Source organism: Colius striatus, chromosome 1 (assembly GCF_028858725.1).
Source record: "Colius striatus isolate bColStr4 chromosome 1, bColStr4.1.hap1, whole genome shotgun sequence".
NCBI classification, from domain to species: Eukaryota; Metazoa; Chordata; class Aves; order Coliiformes; family Coliidae; genus Colius; species Colius striatus.
In genome coordinates, this window is record NC_084759.1 from 7,731,227 (window position 1) to 7,753,470 (window position 22,244).

At 39.4% G+C, this 22,244-nt stretch overlaps 1 protein-coding gene across 3 annotated transcripts in view; it reads left to right on the top strand.

Annotated features, from left to right (window-relative positions):
• TMEM135 (transmembrane protein 135) overlaps nucleotides 1–21,735 on the top strand; it is a 168,306-nt gene extending 146,571 nt beyond the window's left edge. For all 3 annotated transcript variants that reach the window (XM_062020360.1, XM_062020361.1, XM_062020362.1), the window contains 9 exons: nucleotides 1,572–1,613; nucleotides 3,121–3,267; nucleotides 5,370–5,439; nucleotides 9,571–9,738; nucleotides 13,030–13,093; nucleotides 13,779–13,855; nucleotides 15,444–15,542; nucleotides 17,055–17,122; nucleotides 19,305–21,735. In XM_062020360.1, the coding sequence (XP_061876344.1) occupies nucleotides 1,572–1,613; nucleotides 3,121–3,267; nucleotides 5,370–5,439; nucleotides 9,571–9,738; nucleotides 13,030–13,093; nucleotides 13,779–13,855; nucleotides 15,444–15,542; nucleotides 17,055–17,122; nucleotides 19,305–19,437 (868 nt within the window). In that variant the 3' untranslated portion in view covers nucleotides 19,438–21,735. The remainder of the gene's footprint in view (nucleotides 1–1,571; nucleotides 1,614–3,120; nucleotides 3,268–5,369; nucleotides 5,440–9,570; nucleotides 9,739–13,029; nucleotides 13,094–13,778; nucleotides 13,856–15,443; nucleotides 15,543–17,054; nucleotides 17,123–19,304) is intronic.
• The last annotated feature ends 509 nt before the right edge of the window (nucleotides 21,736–22,244 follow it).

Consider the following 22,244-nt stretch of genomic DNA (forward strand, 5'->3'; position numbering starts at 1 on the left):
ATTTCAGTAGAAGTGCTGGGATAATTTTCAGCTTTTCATAGGTAAAGAATGGTAAAAAGTAAAATGCTTACATATTATTGACTAAAAGATTCTATATTAATTAAAGACAGACTGAGCAATTTAGTTTGTATATATTTACCTTGAACCCCTATAGATCATATATATATGTGAGCAGTATTTTAGGTGCAGTCATTTTAAAAGAGAAACTCTTTAGGATGATTATTCTGATGCTGTGTGTAACTGTGCCTGATACTTAACACTGCACACATCATGCTGTAACAGAGTCCTTGGAAACATATGTGTTCAAGGCCATACCCTTGGGAAGAATTTCCCGGGAGTTTCATGCTGTTACATCTTACCAGCACTTCCCCAGGCACTTTTCTGCCAGGACAAAGCAAGACTTTCTTATCTGTGAACATCTTTCATCTCATTATTTTCTTCCTACCGTTTGTGTGTATCCAGCCATCATTAGCACGTGTTGACCATGCATGGTCACCTGGGAGATGATGCCACATGCTCTCGGGAGGATGTGAGCACAGGGTTTCCTGGGCTAACTTGGTGTCTACAGGCAGAAGGCAAAGGGTTGTGTTCATCCACTCCAAAGCTTTTGCTACTGCTTGTCTTCTCTTAGAGTTCTTGAAATGACAGTGTTGATAGGTTACAAGTTTATGCTTTGTCTGTTGTGTTAGAAATGAATTTTTACTAAGATGTGTTCCATATGCAATTCTATAAAAACAAAAGGGAAAAAACACATCCAAAGATCTGCTCTTTGCTTTGCTACCAACATGACACTGAGAAGTCTTCCAGGAAGAATTTGTAGCAGCTGCAAGCTTCAGGTCCTTTCAATTGTATCCTTTGCAGAAAAAAGGCAATAGCCTAAATCTGTCACAACCAATTATAAACTCTTTATTGTAGTCATTATTCATACAAGGAACTCTGTAGTCTGTAAGGAAGGAGATTTTATATATATATATATATATATATATATATATATATATATATCTCTAATTGAGCTCAGAATCAGAGCAACCACTAAGTATTTGAAAAACTGACTTTGAGATTGAGAGACTTAAGTAACGAACTGCAGAGATCAGCACTGTGCAAATAGAACAACTTGTCTGGAAATCAGGATAACTATTCCCTTCAGCTCTTCACATGAGGGTGGATATTTTGTCGCAGTCCAACCCCTACTTTTTCTCTTTACAGTAATATTTATGTTTTGTATAACTTGGCATGACTTTTTCCCGTAAAGCAACAATTCTTTGTCATGTGAAATCTTCCATTGTGACCCCAGTGGTTCTGTCACCATCCTTTACAAATGTCTCCACTCTTGGTTTGGATAAAACAGAGAAGCACTGGCATTTGTATGCTGTACTCTTTGTTTCCGAGATGTCCCAAGGCCGTGGTGACAGCTGTGAAGTCGGGGATAGCCACTGAGTTGTTACAGATCTGCAGTTTTCCTTTCCTGAGAAGCTCGTGTTCATCTACAAACCTTCTACACAATATTTAATCTATAATATTGTATATTGTAAGCAACCCATTATAGGAAAAAACTGGTTTTTTTTTTTCAGATGCAAAGATGGCTTGAAAGGATTTACCTACTCTGCACTAAAGTAAGTAAAGTACATAGCTTAAAGTGAAGATTTTGAGGAGTTGTGGACAGTGGCAGCTGCATTGTATGAAATAGTACTCCCTAAGAAAAATCATGCTATTATAAAACTTTTCCAGCTTTTGGGGTATACAGCATATTTTGAAGATGGCATAATATGCTGTCAAGAGAGTAATCCTTTCATATTCAGCACTATTCCAAATGAAACACAGACAAATGGCTGTGTGTTTTTGAAGGAGCATTAATCTTTGCTCTTTCTAAAACTGAGATTTGTGATTCCCAATATTCTCGAGAAGCAAATGGCTGCTGTGTTTTGACCTGGAGTTTATTTTCTGCATTTACAAGATGTTTAATGAATACAGCAGTAGTTCTGTAACCTGCATCGAAATAAAGTATGGATATCTAATGGATTTGTTGGCAATATATTCAGCATGCCACTAAACCTTGTGTCTGCTATCATGGTCCATGCTCTCCTGCAATTTCTTTTGCAGGGGGACCCTCTGGTGTTATTCAGTCATGTGTTGTACTTACATAAAGTTCTCGACCTTTATGTCTTGCATCAGAAGTACAAAGACATATTAGTCTCATCTTTCTCTTATGTACTCTGCTACCTGTTTACGTCTCAGCCCATGGGCTGGATGATATCAGCTCACAGATGAAGGGAAGAGATGAAGTCAAGCAAGACAGACTTGCTGTTGTTGGTAGTGGGAAATATTTTATAGAGCTTACAGCTCTGAAACAAGCATGGAATTTGGTATAAGATGCCAATAGTTAAGTCAGTCTATAGTCCAGAAATATGGGCCTGAAGCACTCCTATGTCAGCATGCAGAAACAGTGCTTTCTGAAATGGCCAGGTCACAGTCACATACTGAAGACAAAGTTATTACACCTTCTTCACCCCCAGCAAGACTACCACAGCGTGGGGTGACGTGATTTATAATGCAAAGTGTTAGGAAAGGTCTTGCCGTCGTGTCCACTGTTGCCTTTGATACACAGTAATTGTGCATCTAAGATGAACTAGTATATTGACAGTATCAGCTTCTGGGTAAAGAAAGAGGACTGATGAAGCCAAGAAAAACGAAGTTGATGCTCTTAGTGGGAGTGGAAACATCTTGAAGATTTTACAAAACAGGAATTTAATTAAAATATTATAGTAATTATCAACCTTTATGCAACCGTATTTTGCTGGAAATAATGGATAACTTAACCTTTTCATTTTCTTATTTACTGTTATTCCTTTATATGAAAGGTGGGCTTCCCAGGTGATGTTTTTACTCCTAGTTTTAAAAAATTCCTAGCAGAAATTGTGACTATTATCTGAAGTTTAAAAATGTGTTGGTGGGAGTGAGCTTCTCAAAGAGATGCAAGGTTTAGCAACAGTATAGGATGCATCTTCTTTTGCAGACCTGTGGGTAACTTCAAGCTTTTCTTTGACACTTACACTGGACTTTATTTATATAATTGTTGTTTTGTTCTCTTTTTCTTTGTTTTCGGTTTTTTTTTTTCTTCAGATTTATTGTAGGGAAAGAAGAAATTCCCACTCATTCATTTTCACCTGAAGCAGCATTTTCAAAAGTAGATAAAATGATAAAGCATTGTGAAAAACAGTCACAGCCAAGGAACATACTGACTCTGACAAAGAAGCTCATGGACAAAGTGTGAGTCAAAGAAAACAAAACCAAACCAAAACAAAGCTAACCCTTCTTAGCTCATTTTAATATTTTGCTACATTGTATTTGACAGTGGTTTATAATACTTTTACTTTGCATTTCAGTGTTTCACATTTAGTTTTTTCTGAGTGGTTAGCAATGACAAATGATGAACTCTAATGAAAGCAGAATTTAAGATGTTTGTGTCACAGCAATGACTTGCAACATGCACTTGTCTAACAAAGGAGAGTGAATTCAGTCAGTTCTGAGTGGCAGAGTGGTGGTTGCTTTTTCTACAGCTTTCAGTAAAACTTACATGGTTCTGGTTCTGCTGGTGCTAGTAGTGATATGAAGGAGGAAAAATTGCACAGCAGCTCACCTAGTTTAGGTCACTGTAAGTAACCATAACATCATCTTTTTGGGGACCTACATCCTGGTATTGCATAAAGGAGATGGCCTGCCTCCACTGTCAAGAAATAGGAATTGCACAGCAAGGAGTGAATCTAAAACTGTTTTGCACAAGGAGGTCAGATTTAGACAAGTTCGGTAAGATGGGTTCCCTCGTGGTCTGCGAGATCCAATTTGTTGTCCTTTAGTATGAGCTTAAAGAAATGACATTGAGTAGGTTTTCAGACTAGTGGGTTCAGATGATGTACTGCTTCTGTGCTTGATTTGTCTGCTTCAGGCACATTGGATACCACAAGGAGTCATTCATTTAAAGGGAAGATAGAAAAGTCATGTACCAGGAATCTGTTCGTACCACACCTACGAGTCTTCACTTCCTCTCCAAGACCTGCTGACATAATGGAGTGAAGCAAGTCTTCCAAGTGCATGGTGTTCTCAAAGTAGTTCTTACTTGATCAGATAATGAACAAATATGAAGTGATTTACATCACATGGCAACTTCCTTTGATTTGCAATGGTTTTTAATTGAAAATTATGAGAGAAGTCAGCAGTGACTTTCAGGCACAACCATATTAGACAGCAAAAGACCTAAAGGGAGAAAACAGCTCCAGCTATATGCTGATTCTTTTAGCTGAATTGTTTATATCTATTTTGTCTTGAATACCTCTTATTCAGATTGCTAGAGATAGTTCATAGCTCTTCCATTGTTCATTAAATCCAAGGATCAAGGGGCTATGGGTGAAGAAGAGCATTTTTTCTTTAAGATTTGAAACTCCTGACTCAGACATTCAGAAAACTTCTGATTTTCAGTCCTAATGCCTTCACAAGTTTCTCTTCCATATGGTTCTTTTCAGTATAATTGAGTCTAAATGCCTGTAACCTGATCACGTTCTCATTACAGTTTTGGCTGCATAAACTGACCTCACAGATGATTTATGGCCATTGGACTTTATAGTACACGATTCAAAACTTCCAAAATACTTGACACAGTATATAAATTGTGTAATTTATTTTGCATTAAAACTTAAATACTTGCCTATAGCAAAATATAATATTCAGACCTGGTATGACATTTTACTTCTTTTAATTCTATGTACTGCAGAGCTAACAACTGTAGGATCTATGTGTCTCACTGTCCTAAGACAGTCTCTTAAATGCTCAAGGTCAAATTCTCAGTTTGAAATAAGAGCTACATTAAAATCTAAGCGGTAGAAGAAATAGCCCAGAAGTGAAAGGCTGGTAATTGAGAGAGGTCTCACAGGGTATCTCTGTGCTTTTGTAGGTTCTGCATTGCCCTCCAGTGAACCCTGCAAGTGATATGAAAGGTGTAAGGACATAGCAAGTGCTTGGTCACATATCAGAACCACAGAGCAGAGACAAAGTGGGAAGGGTCACATCATTTCTCCCTGTCGACCACAGCAGAGAATTTGTTCTTTAATTTTGTATTTAGTGTGTAGCACGGCCAAAGGTTGGGTCCGAATAAGTGTGCAGACACTTCCTGCTGTACAATTAAACTATTGTTACTTTTTATTGTCCTTTTATGGCATCATAAAAGTTCTCAGTGCCCTTCAATAGGTAATGAGGAGAATGAGTGGTGAGAAAATAACACTTCATGTATTTTTAGGCAAGAAAAATTTATGAAGTCTCCTGTCGATGACGCGGAAAACAGCTACAAGTTAATATGTGTTTCATTGTGCTTTTTGCAGGTGCAAACATGGCCCAAGGCATAGATGCTGTAAACACTATGGAGATAATTGCATCTCATATTGTATTAAAGTAAGTGCAGAAAAAGTTAGATTGATAAACTCTGGCAAAGACAGGGTAAAAGTCTTTAGTCAGAAAAAGTATGTACTCAGGAAGTGAGGAAAGAGCCTGTTACTCAGGCATCTGCCATTGAAAATGTGACAAGCCTGAAAACAGATTTTTTCAATTTAGGACGGGGTGTTGGTGGGGTTAAAGTTCTCTGCTCTTTATGATTAGCTGCACTGAATGAATAACACAAAACGTGTGGGAAAAAAATGGGCTGGGAAGCAGGGAACTTGTTTAACTATGTGATACACTTCAGGGCTGAGCCCACTTGTGTCTCCACCCGAAATGCAGCACCTGGAATGTGCAGCTCCGCAGCTGCTGCGGGCGCTGGGCTTGCGCCTCCGGATGCTTATTTTAAGGGCTCGGGGTAACAAGAGATTAGTCACAGTTGCTGTGCCCCGGGAAAGGCTGTTCATGGCCAGTGGCACGATCCATCTTCCTTTATTAATGTGACCAGCGTGTTTCATTTTTTTCAGAGGAGTGCTGAGTAGAGATTGAGTTTGGCACTGGGTTGGCACAGGGGGTACCACCTACCGTGCCTGGGGTAGGAGTTGGTAAGACTCCACAACATCTCAAACACTTAACATGTTTTGATATATGTAGCATCAAAAATGGATTTGACTATTTTCAGAGGCTTTTGATATGTATTGCTTTCAAATCACGATTTTACAGTTCGTGCTGTCTCAGAAGAGCTCTAGTTAAATAGAGCATCAGCAGTTAGCTAGCATGTGTATGTATATAAACATTCATGTGTGTTTGTTGACGATGTAATTTTGTGTTGTATTAACACTCTTTTTACACTGCAGTGTATCAGTGTACCACTGTGTAACGTGGGTATAAGTTGCATTTGGAGCTGATAGCACTTGAGATGATCATGGAATCATAGAATGGTCGGGGTTGGAAGGGACCTTTAGAGATCATGTAGTCCAACCCCCCTGCAGAAGCAGGTTCACCTAGATCAGGTCGCATAGGAACGTGTCCAGGCGGGTCTTGAAGACCTCCAAGGAAGGAGACTCCACACCCTCCCTGGGCAGCCTGTGCCAGGGCTCCCTCACCTCAACAGTGAAATAGTTTTTTCTTATGTTTAAGTGGAACTTTTTGTGTTCCAGCTTCATCCCATTACCCCTTGTCCTTTTGCTAGCTACAACAGAAAAAAGGGGTGTCCCAACCCCCTGACACCCACCATTTAGATATTTGTAAATATTAATGAGATCCCCCCTCAGTCTTCTCTTCTCCAGACTAAACAGCCCCAGTTCCTGCAGCCTTTCCTCATAAGGAAGATGCTCCAGTCCCCTGATCATCTTGGTACTGAAGTGTTTGCTGAACTGCAATGAGAATATGCAATGGAGCTTTCACTAGTAGTTGAGGATAGTTTTGTCACTTTTCTGTAGTAGATGTGACATAATGTTTAACAAAACCCAGATTAAAATTACAATTTTACAACCTCTCACCAGTATTTCAGTCTGCTTAATGTTTTGTTCATGGCTCTTTTCTTCAAGGCATAACATCTTTGGGGACCCAGACTTTCCATTGGCTAATGTGCTTGTTCAGTGCCTTCCCCAGGAGGTTTGCTGTTCCGTGCCTTCTGACCTGCTTTTTCTCCCATCTGCTGCGTGCTCATGCATGGTCAGCGTCCTCTTGGGAGCAAACATTCCCTGTGCCTTCATTGGGGAGCTGGACTAGATGATCTCTAAAGGTCCCTTCCAAACCCTACCATTCTACCATTCTATGATTTACAGAGCACTCTGTGTTTTCCCAGAAGTGATTTTTATGGACTGATGTGATACATTTCCAGATTTCAGTTCATGGCATTATCTCCTTCATCTTCTTTACGTAGGTGCTTTCCTATAACATCTTTCTGCTGCACTTTTACAGAAAGTGCTGTCTTCCATTACCTAGTAATACTTTAATTAGCTTTTCACTACTGTTGCTGCGGACTTGCTCCTGATCTTACGCATTTTGTGCTGCTTGCTCACCAGTCAAATCTGTAAATGCCCTCGTAACACTGTATTATTTTACAAGTTCAGTTAGAGCAAACAAGGATTTCTGTTAGAGTACTTCCAGTGGATCTGATGCCTTTTCTCTATGGAAAACTGTCATAATCTCCTGGAAGAATGATTGTGTGTTTGACTTAGTGGGTAAAGAGACAGGTGATGTGATCCTTCTCTGGAGACTCCACAACCCACCTGGGCAGCCTGTTCCAGTGCTCCCTCACTCTCACAGTGAAATTTTTCCTTATGTTTCTTTGGAACCTCTTGTCCCTTGTCCTATCATTGAACATCACTGAGAAGAGCCTGGCTCCATCCTCCTGACACCCAACCTTTACATATTTGTAAACATTAATGAGGTCACTCCTCAGGTGCCTCTTCTGCAAGCTGAAGAGCCCCAACTCCCTCAGCCTTTCATCCTAAAGGAGATGCTCCACTCCATCATCTCTGTGGTCCTGCGCTGAACTGTTTCCAGCAGCTCCCTGTCCTTGAACTGAGGGGCCCAGAACTGGACACAATATTCCAGACGTGGTCTCACAAGGGCAGAGTAGAAGAGGGGGAGACCCTTTCTTGACCTGCTGGCCACAGCCATTGTAATACACCCCAGGATTCCATTGGCCTTCTTGGCCATGAGGGCAGATTGCTGGTGGTTTTAGGAATTTCTTTTTACGTATTGGTACCTGGTATTGTATTCACCTAATGATTTTGGAAGATGAGGGCTATGTACTTCACGCTGGGGTACCTCTTCTTTTTAGGTGTGAATATATGTTCATCTTAATTTTGACGTTTTCACCGCACAGAATTCAATGCACTTCTGTCTCTGCCTGCTTCAAATACGTTTCACTGGGTGTTTTCATTACATGATCAGAAAACACTTGTGTCCTTCGCTGTTCAGTACATCCAATTTACAGACACTTCAGAGGAACAGATGAAGAAGTGGCAAATTTTCTTTCATAGCTACTGGATCAGTGGATGACACAATGTGTTTTCTTCCACTTAATTCTCATAAACCACTTCTTGAGTGGCAGGGAGAGTAATGGCTTCAGGAAGAGTTTATTACTGGATGTTTAACCACAATAAAATTTTATGAGTTTTATGATGTGTTATGGATTTCTGTAAGAGGCAAAAATCTTTGGAGTTTCTGAGTTTGACGTGTTGCTAACCAAACCCTCTGCCAGTTGTCCCTTTAAGTGGAATTGTCTCAGTGTCTCTGAGCATCTTCTGAGAAATGAACTGCAGAAATCATGAGCAGTTGGTGCTTGCCTTACTTGCCAATAGTGAGTGCAGAGATAGTTTTCAGATAATGCATCCTCCAACCAAAAGTTAGATTGATTTTATTCAGAATGATTAGAGAAGTTCAGCCATAGGGTAAGAATGATGACAGGAAGCTGTGGAGGAAGTTACAAGAAACTGAGGAGAAGAATTTGGAAAGGAAAAGCCAGTGTGGTTTTGTGACATGGAGTAAGCAAACAAGTCTGTATCCAAGGTGGAGTAGTAAGAAAAATCCCTTGGAAGCCATCTTATGCTCTCTCAGTAGCTCTGCACATAAGCTCTCTTCCAGTTTCGCCTTTTTTCTTGCTGCAGGCGTCACTCAGCCTCCAGTTTGCTTGAGGGGAAATCTGTGCGCATATGCCAAGCCACAAGGGTCAATTTCTAATTCTCACACTTTCTGAAATTATTTTCATGGACTTTTTCCTCCTCTAGTGCTTTCTCTAGACATTTGAGTACAGAAGGGCTCTTTATTTTTCCACCGCATTCCCTTTTTCTATATACCCATTTGTGGTTAAAAGCTGGTCAGTAACCTGGAAATGAAATCATTTCAAAGGACATAATTTTGGAGCAGAAGAGAAAATAGAGTTTGCCCCTTGAGTCCTTTCAGATTTTCATCGAAATTAAAGGAGAGTCAGTTGTCTATGATTTTTGCCTTTGCAGGGGAATCAGGAAAACAACCCCTGATCTCAGCTTTGTAGATGGGGATGTGTTTTACACTGTATCTGCAGAATGGGTTTTAAACTACTAAATGTCTAAAATACTTTTGTAGATGGTTTTTTTTTCTTTTCCTTTTTTCTGAATTTAACACTTCTTACCACAACATCTCTCTCTTCCCTAGGGCTTCATTAGGATGTTTAGCATTGGTTACCTGATCCAGTGTTGCCTTCGGATTCCATCCACCTTCCGACATCTGTTTACAGAACCATCCCGGCTACTTTCCCTCTTCTACAACAAAGAAAATTTCCAGCTTGGAGCTTTTCTGGGATCTTTTGTCAGTATATACAAAGTAAGCTTATCTAACATACAGAAGTGATGACTGCTGCAGTTTTTATTTCGCTTTTCAGAGTGTCACAAGGAGCTAAAAAGTTTAGATGCTTATTATTACTGTTACTGCTTGCTACAACGTGTGACCAATGAATTCTATAGTATTGCAGTAATCAAATTATAAACTGAAAAGTAGTCTTCCATGTGTTTTTTTTCTGTTATTTTGGAATAAACCAGATGGATTTTGCAGCATAGTATCAAGGTCAGGAGACAGAGAGTAGTTTGAAGAAGGTGAATTCAGATTTCAAAAGGACTTGCTGTTACACAAAAACATTTTAGTGCAGACACAAGGAGTGACTGCAGTAGCAGCAGTCTTGCCAGAGAAATGCCCTTTGCAGATTTTTTTTGGATCAAATGTCTGGAATTCTTTCTTGATGCTCAACAGCAGGAGATGGCAGGACATGTATCACGTGCAGCTGAGAAGTCGTTGCACTTACCTTTTGGAAATCTGCCCTTCAACACCATTATTAGGTGACAGAATGCAAATTGATACATGTCCACACAGCATTGTTTATTTATGCCAAAAGAGAATGTGATACAGCACAGGCTCCAAGGGACAATATATTGCACAGTGCAGTGCTGAAGAGGATTTTGCACTTATATATTCCTAACCACACGTCATTTTTCAACTGCCACTTGTTAAGGTAATTCTGTATTATTCAAGGTAAATACTACTGAAAATCAGAAAAAAACCAATTGTTTTTTGTAAGCAGAACAGCATTTTACTTGACATGGCAGTCAGAATCAGGAGCAAAAATTCCTGAGGTTACAGAGTTTAAAATTTTTGATGGCAAATTTCAAATGGGCTGTTCAAAGTTTAATTGTAAATCAAATTCTTGCTCAGACTTTAAGAAAAGATCCTTTAGAGACAAAAGTATTTGAATTGCAAAAGCTGAAATGATTTTGATATGTTTTAAAAGCTCCAATTACAGAGTGTAATTTGTTTCTATAGATAATTTATGAGGTTGATATACTCTGGCCCTTTATTTATAATTTATTAAGTATGTACCTGGCACTGGTAAGGCCACATCTCGAGTGCTGTGTTCAAGTTTGAGCCTCTCACTACAAAAAGGGCACTGACATGCTGGAGTGTGTCCAGAGATGGGCAATGGAGCTGGAGAAGGGTCTGGAGCACAAGTCTGTTGAAGTACACAAGTAGCTGAAGGAGCTGGAGATGTTCAAGCCTGGAGAAGAGAAGGCTGAGGGGAGACATATCACTCTCTACAACTACCTGACAGGGAATATATAGTGAGGTGGGGTTTGGTCTCCAAGTAACTAGTGACAGAAAAAGAGGAAATGGCTTCAAGTTGCACCAAGGGAGGTGTAGATTGGGCATTAGGAAGAACTTTTTCACTGAGAGGTTTGTTAGACACTTGCCCAGGCTGCCCAGGGAGGTGGAGGAGCCCCCATCCCTGAAGATATTTAAAAGCTGTGTAGCTGAGGTGCTGAGGGACGTGGTTTAGTAGTGGGCTTGGCAGTGCTGAGTTACTGGTTAGATTTGATGCTCTTAAAGGCATTTTCCAACCTAAATGATTCTAGGATTCTACTTTCTGTTATTGAGTTCCATAACTTACACAGATTTGGGTTACATTTTTCTTCCAGTTTGAAATAAGCATGTAGGGCAGCAGAGATTCTTGTCACTCCAAAATTGTTTTTTTTTTTGATTGGACCACAGCCAAACAAAATGAAAAACTTGATGCATTTTTAAGCCAAAAGAATTGCATTTGGACAGCTTTTAAAAATACCCATCTTGTCCCTAAAAGCAGTGCAAAATGTAGTAGCAGTACTATTAATATTTTGTGTTCCCCTTAATGTTAATTAATGTCAGTGAACATGGTTTTGCAGAAAATAAGTTAGCCATGACAGTCTGGTTTCCCTTTTAAGTTAGTTACATGAGTTTGAGTAGGAAAGGTGACTAATTGCAATGTTATTGATGGCATCACAAGGAATTTATTTATTAAAAATGCACTGTACAATATCTAGTGATGTCACATCTGTAGTACTGGGTTCATTTTTGGACACTGGTATTACTTAATTTCTTCTTTTAATTTTAATGTCTTTTTCAAGAGCATGTTCACCTGAGGGCTGCCAAGATGGTTTGAGGCCTGGGTCATATGATGTGTGAGGAGAAGCCGGAGAACTGGGGCTTAAGATGGAGAAAAAAAGCTTAGAGGAGATTGCATTGCTACCTCTTGGAGGTGTGCAGTGTTAGGATGAAAGGCAACAGATACAAGCTGGAATACAGGAGATTCCAAAGAAACATAAGGAAATATGGTTTTATGTAAGGATGGCCAAATATTGGAACAGGTTGCACAGTGAGGCTGTGTAGTCTCCATCCTTGGAGATGTTCAGAACTCAGCTGAACAAATTGCTGAGATGCCTCTTCTAATTAGACCTGCTTCAGGCTGGACCAGATGATCTCTAGAGATCCCTTCCAACAGAAATCATTCTTTGATTCCATGAAAAGCAGACATTAGATGGATTAAGAGGCTGACACGTGGATCTCAAAGTAGACGTCAGTGGGCTGTCATACGGAATTATGTGATGTTCTTTCAATGCCACCAACACTGGATTGGGCCTTACAAAGCAGATCTTGAATCATTTAGGTGCCAACAGAAATTTATCAAGGATACAACTTGGAGGCAAAATATGGATTTCCAAAACAATTAAAGAAACAATGCAGAGGAAGTGATGGATATGAAACCACCTGGATCATTTGGTAACCTGCAGTCACCTGAATGAGATATATTTTAATGTACCATAAGCCACAATTCCTTACCTCCATTCAGGCCTGGACAGCTGTGTATTATTGTCTGTGTCAACAAACAGGTTATAATGCATTTCACTGTGTCTTTTAATCAGATGCATTTCTAACTTTTTGTATTCAAGTGTTTTCCTGATTCTAGAATTTATTGGATGTATAGAACAATCTGAAAGTGTTTGATGTGTAGCTGAATGCAAACTTTTATCATGGGACAGAGTCGAGGCAACTACAGCAAGTGATGATGATGTGAATTGGAGATTAGCTTTGGAATTACATTGGCATTCAAATTGATTGGCTGGTTTTGAAAGACATGATAGCAGTAATTAAAACACTGAAGTGTTTCAGGTACTGGGGATTATGAGTATTACCACACTACACTCTTATTTCATGCTTTGTGCTATATTACTGGTTTATAGAGGAATATCTTCAGTCTGTGCACTATAAAAGGGAAATACAGAGGGTTCATCCTACATCTCTTTTCACTTACAGGGTACTAGTTGCTTCCTGCGTTGGGTACGAAACCTAGATGACGAGCTTCATGCACTTGTAGCTGGTGAGTCTGTGACAAGAAGTTTATCTTGGCCCTGGTGGGACTCTGCAAATGTTTCTCTTGGCTGTCCTCTTTTCAGACTTCTGTGATGAAAATAGGACTGTGTATATCAAGGTTGTGTCAAAGTGACAGTGGTGTTTCAAGTAGCTTCAAATAAAGCTGCAAGTGAAATTGTAAGGCAAATTCAATCAAAGGCTGTGGGTTTTTTTACAGTCAGCTTCAAGGACAATAGATTATTGTATGCACAAATGTGAGCTTGTGCTTTATTTTCTGGCTGTAGTGATGTGAGGTTCAAATACTGATTCTTTCATATGTAACAGAATACACATTGGAAAGGATGGGCTCCCCTGGATCCAAAAAAGGACCCTTTTGCCATGAAATTTGTATGATGGTGCAGTCCCTTCCCTGCTGTGTGCAGCTATCATATGTTGGAACCTCAGAAATCTCTCTTCCTTACAGGATAAGAGAGAAAAGTTGATGGTGTGGTCCTACAGACTTATTTCAAGGTTTCAAAACTCTCCTTTTTTTTAATGACATAAGCCGTATTTGGATGGTTTACGGGAACACCACTGGACTTTGTTGTGGCAACAGAAAGCATAATCTTCGGCCGTGTCCTTTGAGCTGACATACTGCAACAGCAAGAGTAAATCACAATTTTAACAACTGTTTTGTTTTCTAATTGTTACAGGGTGTCTAGCAGGAATTTCTATGATGTTTTACAAAAGTACTACAATCTCTATGTATCTGGTGTCCAAATTAGTAGAGGTAAGATATTACCCTGGCAACAGAGTTCTTCATTTCATCTCTTTTATTCAAGGCAGGAAAAGAAAATGAAGTTCACAGGCTTTGTCAGACAATTCCAGTATAATACCAAGTTGTGTGGTGGTGGTGTGTGTCAGTGCATGTGTGCCAAGAGGCAGTGCCACTCTGTGGTCTCATTCTTTCCTTATTTTCTTTTCTTTGACTCATTTTAAGTAAGTCCTTTATCCTCTGGTCTCCATGTATACTCTCCATGATATATTTTAATCTCCCATTGCTTTGTGGCTTTTGCAGATTTTTTTTGTTTAAAATCTGAAAGTTCCAAGAATATTTATTCTGCCAGAAACATAAATCAGACCTAGTCTTTAATTGCAGATTTATTGCCAAAAGCTACAGCTTCACTTCCTGCCTTTGTTCCCTAAGTTTGGCATTCAACAGTCTAAGATAACTCAAAATAGGTCTTGGTCTATAGCTGGAGTTGTTTGTCAGTATACCTCAACTGATTGAATTCCCAGCTTTGCAATGAACTTTCTTCTAATTATTGTTTTTCAGGTTTGAAATGTTTCTATGAACTTGTTAATATTAGGAAAAAAGAGAGCTTGTAGAGTTTGGGTATGTTGATTATGCTTTGCTAACCAGCTTTTGATTTCTTACTGTGATTTTGCCATAAAATCCGGGCTTTGTCATGGTTATTTTCCCAGCAGCACCACTGGAATAAGTAGAGAGTGGTCTCTTATTATGCATCACAATTCACAAAGCTTTCTCCTGCAGACCTCCAGGGCCTCGTCCTCTGGTGATATTTATCCACTTCCATTACCAGTGCAGAATTAATTTCAAAGAACATAAAAATAAGGAACTTTTTGCTTTTAATCATAAAATTAAACACAAAAAGAGAAGACAGGCCCTATTTCTTCTTGCTCCTTGTAATACCAGGTCAAGCTCTGAAGGTAGCTCACATGTTGGTAAGATAAAAGCAGATCTGAGTTATCCATATTGACTTTTAGAACAGCAATTGTAGAACACCAATATTATCTTGTGTTGCTAATGGTTTTCTCTGGACTTTGAGATGTTGTGGCTGCAGTGAAGTAAGAAAAATGCTGTGTGTTCTTTCTTTCTTTTTCTATCGTCTTCCGCAAGCCAAGGGTAACTGACCAGAGAGGCGTGTGCTGCTTTGCAAGGTCACGCTGTGCTCAGGAAAATAAACTGTACATGTTTGCTCAGAAAGAAAAGTATGTGATTTCATGCTGTTTAAGAGCAGTGAATATTCACTTTGTTGCATTGTTCTTCTCCTTTTTTTTAAAACGAAGAATTTAACAGAACAAACTTTCTCCTTTTTTATCTTTAAGATCTGTAACACCCTTTTAACACCCACACAGTTGCTGGGTCCTGCTCTGTGCATTAATTTCTTTTTAATCTATTGATCTTGGATAACGTTTATAAGCTATCTCAATCAATGTTACGTTTGTGGAGGTATACAATAATATATGGGCAGAGGTTGGTAATGCTGACATGGACTTTCTTTAAAGGTAAATTAAGTAAAGAGTAAAAAGCTGCTTTTACTTAATTTAATCCAATATTTTTGTTTATTTGATAGACTATATACTTCAAAGGCATTGAAGCAGGGAAGGTTCCCTATTTTCCTCATGCAGACAGCATCATCTATGCCATTTCAACATCGATATGCTTTCAGGCAGTAAGTATGTTGTCCTCTAACAGAACACGAAGTTCTTTAAATCAAACATTGACTGGAATGAGAAGCACAGGTGATAGAGAAAAGGTGGTGTGATGTAGTGATTTCAGCAAGATGCTGTGAATTGAGGGTCCTGCATCCTGCTTCTGAATGTCACTATGGGAACATCATTTCTAGCCCTCACATTTCTCAAATGCTTATAGCTGAATACGTTGTATGAAACATTGGATGGTTTGGAAAGGATATTAATATGCATTGACCCAGATGAATGTAAATGTATGGACTTGAGACAGTTTCTCAAGGAGCCAAACAATATATTGCAATACTTTATGGGTTTTTCTTTTTTACTCAACTGGAGGTTTTCGCTTTCAGCTAACTTGAAGTCAAGCTACCTATTTGAAAAAAAATCTGAAGAAATTGGCAAGGAAACCTGAAATTTAAAGTTCAAAGCAAGCTGTAGTTATCATCTTTTGCACTTCCCAAGTCCGTGATATGTGATCCCCTTCAGTCCTTTTATTGACCGTGTCAGGCAGAAAATCTCCTTGTCAGTGGTACCCAGATTACTCTGCTGTTGTACTGCATCTCTCCATTTCCAGCCCTTCTGCTGAAAATTCCACTGAATGTTTTCTGGGCCTCCATAACTGTATGTTTTCTTTGTACCACTCAATACAAAATTACCCTGAAGCAACTTTCTGCTGCCTTGTACTTAACAGGACATCTCTCTTCATCATTTCTCCCATACATTTGGGAATATCTCTCGATCTAGTATCAAAGTGAACTGATATTTTAGTGCTTGAGATGTGCCTGAAGGTCTGCAGCACTGAAATCTCTGAAATGCTATTGGCAAGGGTCATAATATCGGGCTAACAGAAATAAAGTTCATATGAGAAAAGGGATTTTTCATTACTTAATGACTAGTTGGAAAAGGAATACAAGACGAGAAACAAATTGCTAGATTAAGGAGAGGGAAATCAGCAAAGGGATCTATGCTGAGATATTTGTCACTATGTTTGTTAAGTGTCCTGGAAAAGGAATAGAATTAAGAGAGTGGAGGCAGAGATTTTGGTTATATAACATTATTTAAGAAACGTTACATGAAATATAAAGTTAGTTGACTACAAGAAATAGTAGATCACAAAATGCAGAGTGAGTGGGGTATAAAATAGCAAGTAGATTTGGCATCCACAAGTGCAGTGTCATGTACATAGGAATAATAAGGATTATTGTTGCTTTGTCTGCAGTGAGATCTAAGTTATTTTCCACCACTTTTAACACATAGTCTGGGAATATCAGTCTGTGCTAGTGATGGTCATACAGGGCATTGGATTGAGCTGTGAGTGGTTTGTCTGCTGGCAGTGCTGGACCTTGGCAGGAGATCACAGCTGGTTTGGGTCTATGAATCATGAGATTACTTTAAAGAAATTTAAAATACTAAAAAAAAAGTATTCCATAACTGTCCTTTCACTGGTTTTGGAGACGCTGTCAGCTGTCTCTGACTCAGTACTCTCTTTGCAGGCTGTGATGGAAGTTCAGAACCTGAGACCTTCGTATTGGAAATTTCTTTTACGACTAACAAATGGCAGGTATGTCATTGGGAGTATGTTATGGCTTGTCTGAACACACTGTTGATTGCATTCAACTTCCCATGTCAGTATTTGTCCACAGCAAGGCTGCAGAGGTACATACGGGGTAATTTCCTGAGGATTTACTTTGCTTTTCAAATGGTTTGCAGTCCACTCGAAGTTCTTTGCCACTGAAGCAAAACTGCAGTTGTAGTCTTATGACAGGGGCAAAGACTTAAATCTGTCTAGCCTTAATCTAGTTTTTAGTAGATTTAACTGTTTAGGAGATGAGTGTTTTACTTGAAGACTTTTTTACCTTTAATTCACTTGAAGGATGGAATGCTTTCCAGGGGAATATGAAGAATCCAGTAAACAACAGTAAAGGCTGAAGAAAGCACTTAGTATGTACAGCAACTGACAATGTGGCATTACAACGTGTGTAAAAGCATTGCTAGAAATGTCACTAGAAATGAATATTTTGAAGGTTCAGTATTTTTTCTTGAGCAAGTAATGAGCGATTTTCACTGACTACAAACAAATTTTCACTGTAATGTCTTACTGAATTTTTTTTCATTTGCTGTGGAGATCCAAAATACTTCTTAAAATAGATTTTGCTGTAAGTGATTTTTAAAAATATGATTTAGTGAAGTGTGTACTATTATGAAAAAACTATTTCACTGTGAGGGTGACGGAGCAGTGACACAGGCTTCCCAGGGAGGATGTGGAGGCTCCTTCCTTTGGAGGTCTTCAAGCCCCGCCTGGACATGTTCCGGTGTGACCTGATCTAGGTGAACCTGCTTCTTCAGAGAGGTTGGACTAGATGATCTCTAAAGATCCCTTCCAAGCACCACCATTCTATGATTATACTGATGCACTGTGTGCAGAAAAAAGGCATCCAAATCATGATGTCAATCAGTTTAAGAATGGGATTATAAAAGGTATCCTTTGGCATGTGAGAATGAATGCAGTGAGCATTCCAGGCTATAACAGAAGTGAAATCAGAGGCCAGTCCTTGGAGTGTTGAACTTACACTCCCCATGGCACTGCAGAGTCTTAGCTGGACACGAGGTGATTGAATGGCTAGACGTAGTGGGAAGCTTGCTTTAGGTTGCCTGGAAGCAGTCCATAGGCAGCCTCTGAGGCCATGCAAACATGATATGAGAGATGATGTCAGTGCAGATGTCCAATTTTGGCTGCATTTCCCCCTCTTGTGTTAATCCTAAGATTGCTTTAGTTCAAAGAGAGGGAAGAGAAATTCAGTTCTGCTCATTTACTTTATTTGAAGTAAAATCTCTACAATAGCAATTCTGACACTCTCCACAGAGGCAGGTTCTTTTGGTGTTTCATAGCTCTTTCCCTCAACAATTTTGAAGACTTAAAGAGATGGAAATAGGCTGTGCCACCGATAAAATTCTTATCCACGTTGGCCAGAGTTTGTGAGGCTGGAGCAAGAAGTTAAAAGTAGAAGGGGACTGTCTCTTTTCCCCTTTTCCACAAGTTGTGTTGTCCGAAGTCTATCCACAGAAAGCACCAGTCATCAGATTTGTCAATTTATTTTTAACCTAAGGTGAAAAACTTCAAGTCTCTCTAAGCAGTGCAGGCTGAAGCCTGTATTTCAAATACTTGAATAGTCTTTCATGACATTAAATAATTTTAGTAAATTTATAAAATCATTAATAATGTTTAAAACCTCTAAGGACTGTTTCCAGAGGACTGGAACATCTTTCATATGAGGAAAGGCTGCGGGAACTGGGGCTGTTTAGTCTGGAGAAGAGGAGACTGAGGGGAGATCTTAGTAACATTTATCAATATCTAAAGGGTAGGTGTCAGGAGGTTGGGACACTGCTTTTTTCTATAGTAGCTAGCAACAGGACAAGGGGTAATGGGATGAAGCTGGAACACAAAAAGTTCCTCTTAAATATAAAAAAAAACTATTTCACTGTTCAGGTGAGGGAGCCCTGGCACAGGCTGCCCAGAGGGGTTGTGGAGTCTCCTTCCTTGGAGGTCTTCAAGACCTGCCTGGACATGTTCCTATGCAACCTGATCTAGGTGACCCTGCTTCTGCAGGGGTGTTGGACTAGATGATCTTTAAAGGTCCCTTCCAACCCTACCATTCTATGATTCTGTGATTCTATGACTGTCAGTAATCTTGGCTTTTTTTCAGAAGGAACTGAGTCTATTCACTCTCTTCATGTCTCCTCAGGTTTGCTCTCATGAACAGGAAAGTTTTAGATGTATTTGGCACTGAAGCATCTAGGAACTTCAAGGATTTCACCCCTAAGCTGGACCCAAGGTACACGGTGGTACCACCGGAGCTACCGCTGGAGCAGTCCTGAAGACCATCCTACATCTCGTCTTGAATGTCATCAACGTTTTGTCCTGAAGAGTTAATTAACTTAAGGGTTGTGTATACAGAGGAGGGCTCGGGCTCCACTTCAGTATTATTTCAATGAGAAATGCTTTTTTACCAATCAAAAAATACTGAAGCTTTGCAGGAAGGTGTGGCTTAGTGATTAAGCCCCTTCTGTACACAGAAAACATTTCTGTATTACTGTAGTTGGTTGACAGTATGGTAGATTCCTGAATGAATTAAACAAATGAGTAATATATTTAAAGAAGAGAAGAAAAACATAAATGTGTTTAACACTCTCAAAAACCCCCTAGTTCATACCGGTAGAATGTTTCTTGGTAAAACTAAAAGTAATTCTTAATTTGCAAAGGGAGACAAATGTCATAGTTTAGCTTCAAACTATTACCTGGCCTTCAAACTATTGCAGTCAGGTGAAAATGCCTCCTTGGCTATGGAAAACCTGTGTTACTGATTCCTCTCAAGAGCCACCTCCCACTCATTCACTAAAGTCACAGCATTTTTACACAGCTACGGTTGCAAAAATAAGGCATTCCTTAGGAAAAGAAACTGCTTACTAATTCAGAGGTGACATTCCAGGGCTGTAAATCGCACTGTCGATACAGATAAGGGATGAGGCACATGAAGAAGACCGTCCCGGTGGCCGCTGCGCTGCAGGGAGGAGCGGCGGGAGTGGCAGCCAGCCTCTGCCAAGTGGAACATGGCAAAACCAGCAGAGGAAGGAATGGAACGTTCCAGCCTCTGAGATGCTGCTGCAAACAGCAGACAGTTAACAAAAATAAAAAAGCCAAGAACAAACAAAAATCCCCCAAAATATGCTGAAATTCAGTGTTTGTTTTTAAAGGGCTCGACATTGTCACTTTGGATGGCAGCGGCTTGTTTGGCAAGCTGAACGCCAGCCAAGCATTTCAGCGTTTCTTTAAAGGACAGCTGACCCCTGAGGTCAGGCTGTTACAAGACAGCAGTTTTGACTATCACATTAATAGTATTTTTTGCTTGTACTCAGTGGAGAGTGCTTTTCAGACAGCCATGACTGGAACACTGGCATTCAACTTAATCCAGTACTTGGTTCAAATAACTACGTACACAAATTCCATCTCATTTTTACCCTGCGCAACTCTGCAGGTAATAATTGGTGTCCTAAAGAGAGACTTTGACATGCCAATTGTTTGGGTTTTCTTTTTTTCATTTGCTTTTGGGGGCTTTTTGTGCTTTGTTTTTGTTTATTAGAATTCATTCAGGTGATGCTGAATGGTGTTTGTTACTCTAGAACGTAACGAAAAGATGAACTATATTCACATTCAACTGAAAAGAGATGAGGTAAGCCAGGGAGTGGAAATTGCAGTGGGAGGCATGTCTTTTAAAAAGGAAAACAAATGAAGTGGTTTATCTGCAGAGGGTTGGACTAGATGATCTCTAAAGGTCCCTTCCAACCCCTGCCTGTCTACAATTCTATGATTTGTAAGCCTTTGTCAAATAATGAGTTGGATTAATTAATAGAATCTTTGTCTTGTAACACTGTAATCCTACCCCAGACTTAAGCATATTTTAATTCCCATTGGTTTAATTTCTTACTGCCCAATATGGAGTAATTGTTATCAGATTTACAGATATGTCATGAAAATTGTACCAATCTGTGCACAAAATCCGCTTCTTCATCAGCTACTGTAACAGGGATGCTTTTTCACTGTTACTCATGGTGCTTCATCCTTTCAAACAGCAGTTCTCCCAAGTTAGTTAGTGTGAATAAAGTTCTGCAAGCTAGTCTATATGCAATATTTTATTGCTTGAAATACTGTATCAGAATTCCTCAGAAGGAAATAGAGGTTAATTCAACAAGAACTTTCAAAGGGTTGTTAATAGGTTTGTAGTGTTTTTCCACTGGAACATGGTCTAAAATGTTTGACCTTGTAAAGTCTGAGAAGTTACATATTTTAGGTAATATGTTAGAACTCACACTCTATGTTATGAATGCTTTCTAGTGTAACTATATACTGTGCTCAAACTTCAAGACATTTTATAGATGGATTCTTCACTGGAATGGCAAATGTGATTGTTTCTCTATTTGAGTTTAACAAAAAAAAAATCCCAAGTCCTACATCTCAGCAGCTACACAACAGCTTTGTCTATGTTTTCTTGCTTCCAAAACTCCCAGTCCTTGTTTCAAGTTGTTTTCATGTAATATAAAAACAAATCTAAAAATTTTAAATTATTTTTATTCAAATCAAGTATATGGAAGAGGAAAAAAAAATGAAGTCCTAATGTTTTTCCCAGTAATAAAAAGTTGCTGCTTGAAAAGGTGACTTTTTGTCTATGCTGTTAATAAGCCATCTGGAGTCACAAGTGCATCAATACTTGATGGTGAAGGAACAGCAGGAATGTGTTCCAGAAATTGTACTGGTTTGGTACAAAATAATATCACAAAACAAAGCACAGTGAAGAGATGACGCCAAAGCAGTGCAGCTGACAACTTCAGCTATGTGGTTCCACAGCTAATTATTATGTTGATGATATTCAGTGTTTCTTTCTCAAGCAGAGAAAGCCCCGTGGCCAGTTGGGGAAGGGATAGGAAGCTGTCTGGCCCCAGCTCTGCCCGCCACGCCGCCGACGGACAGGCCTTGTGACTGACATGGCAGCATTTCCCAACCACCTGACGGGCCACAGCTGTTTGGGTTTCATGATCATATGACAGGTTGAATCACATTGAACTTCTTGTGAAAGAAGTTGATTTTGCAAAGAGGAATACAGGGAGAGGCTTGTTCGGAAGATGGTGGG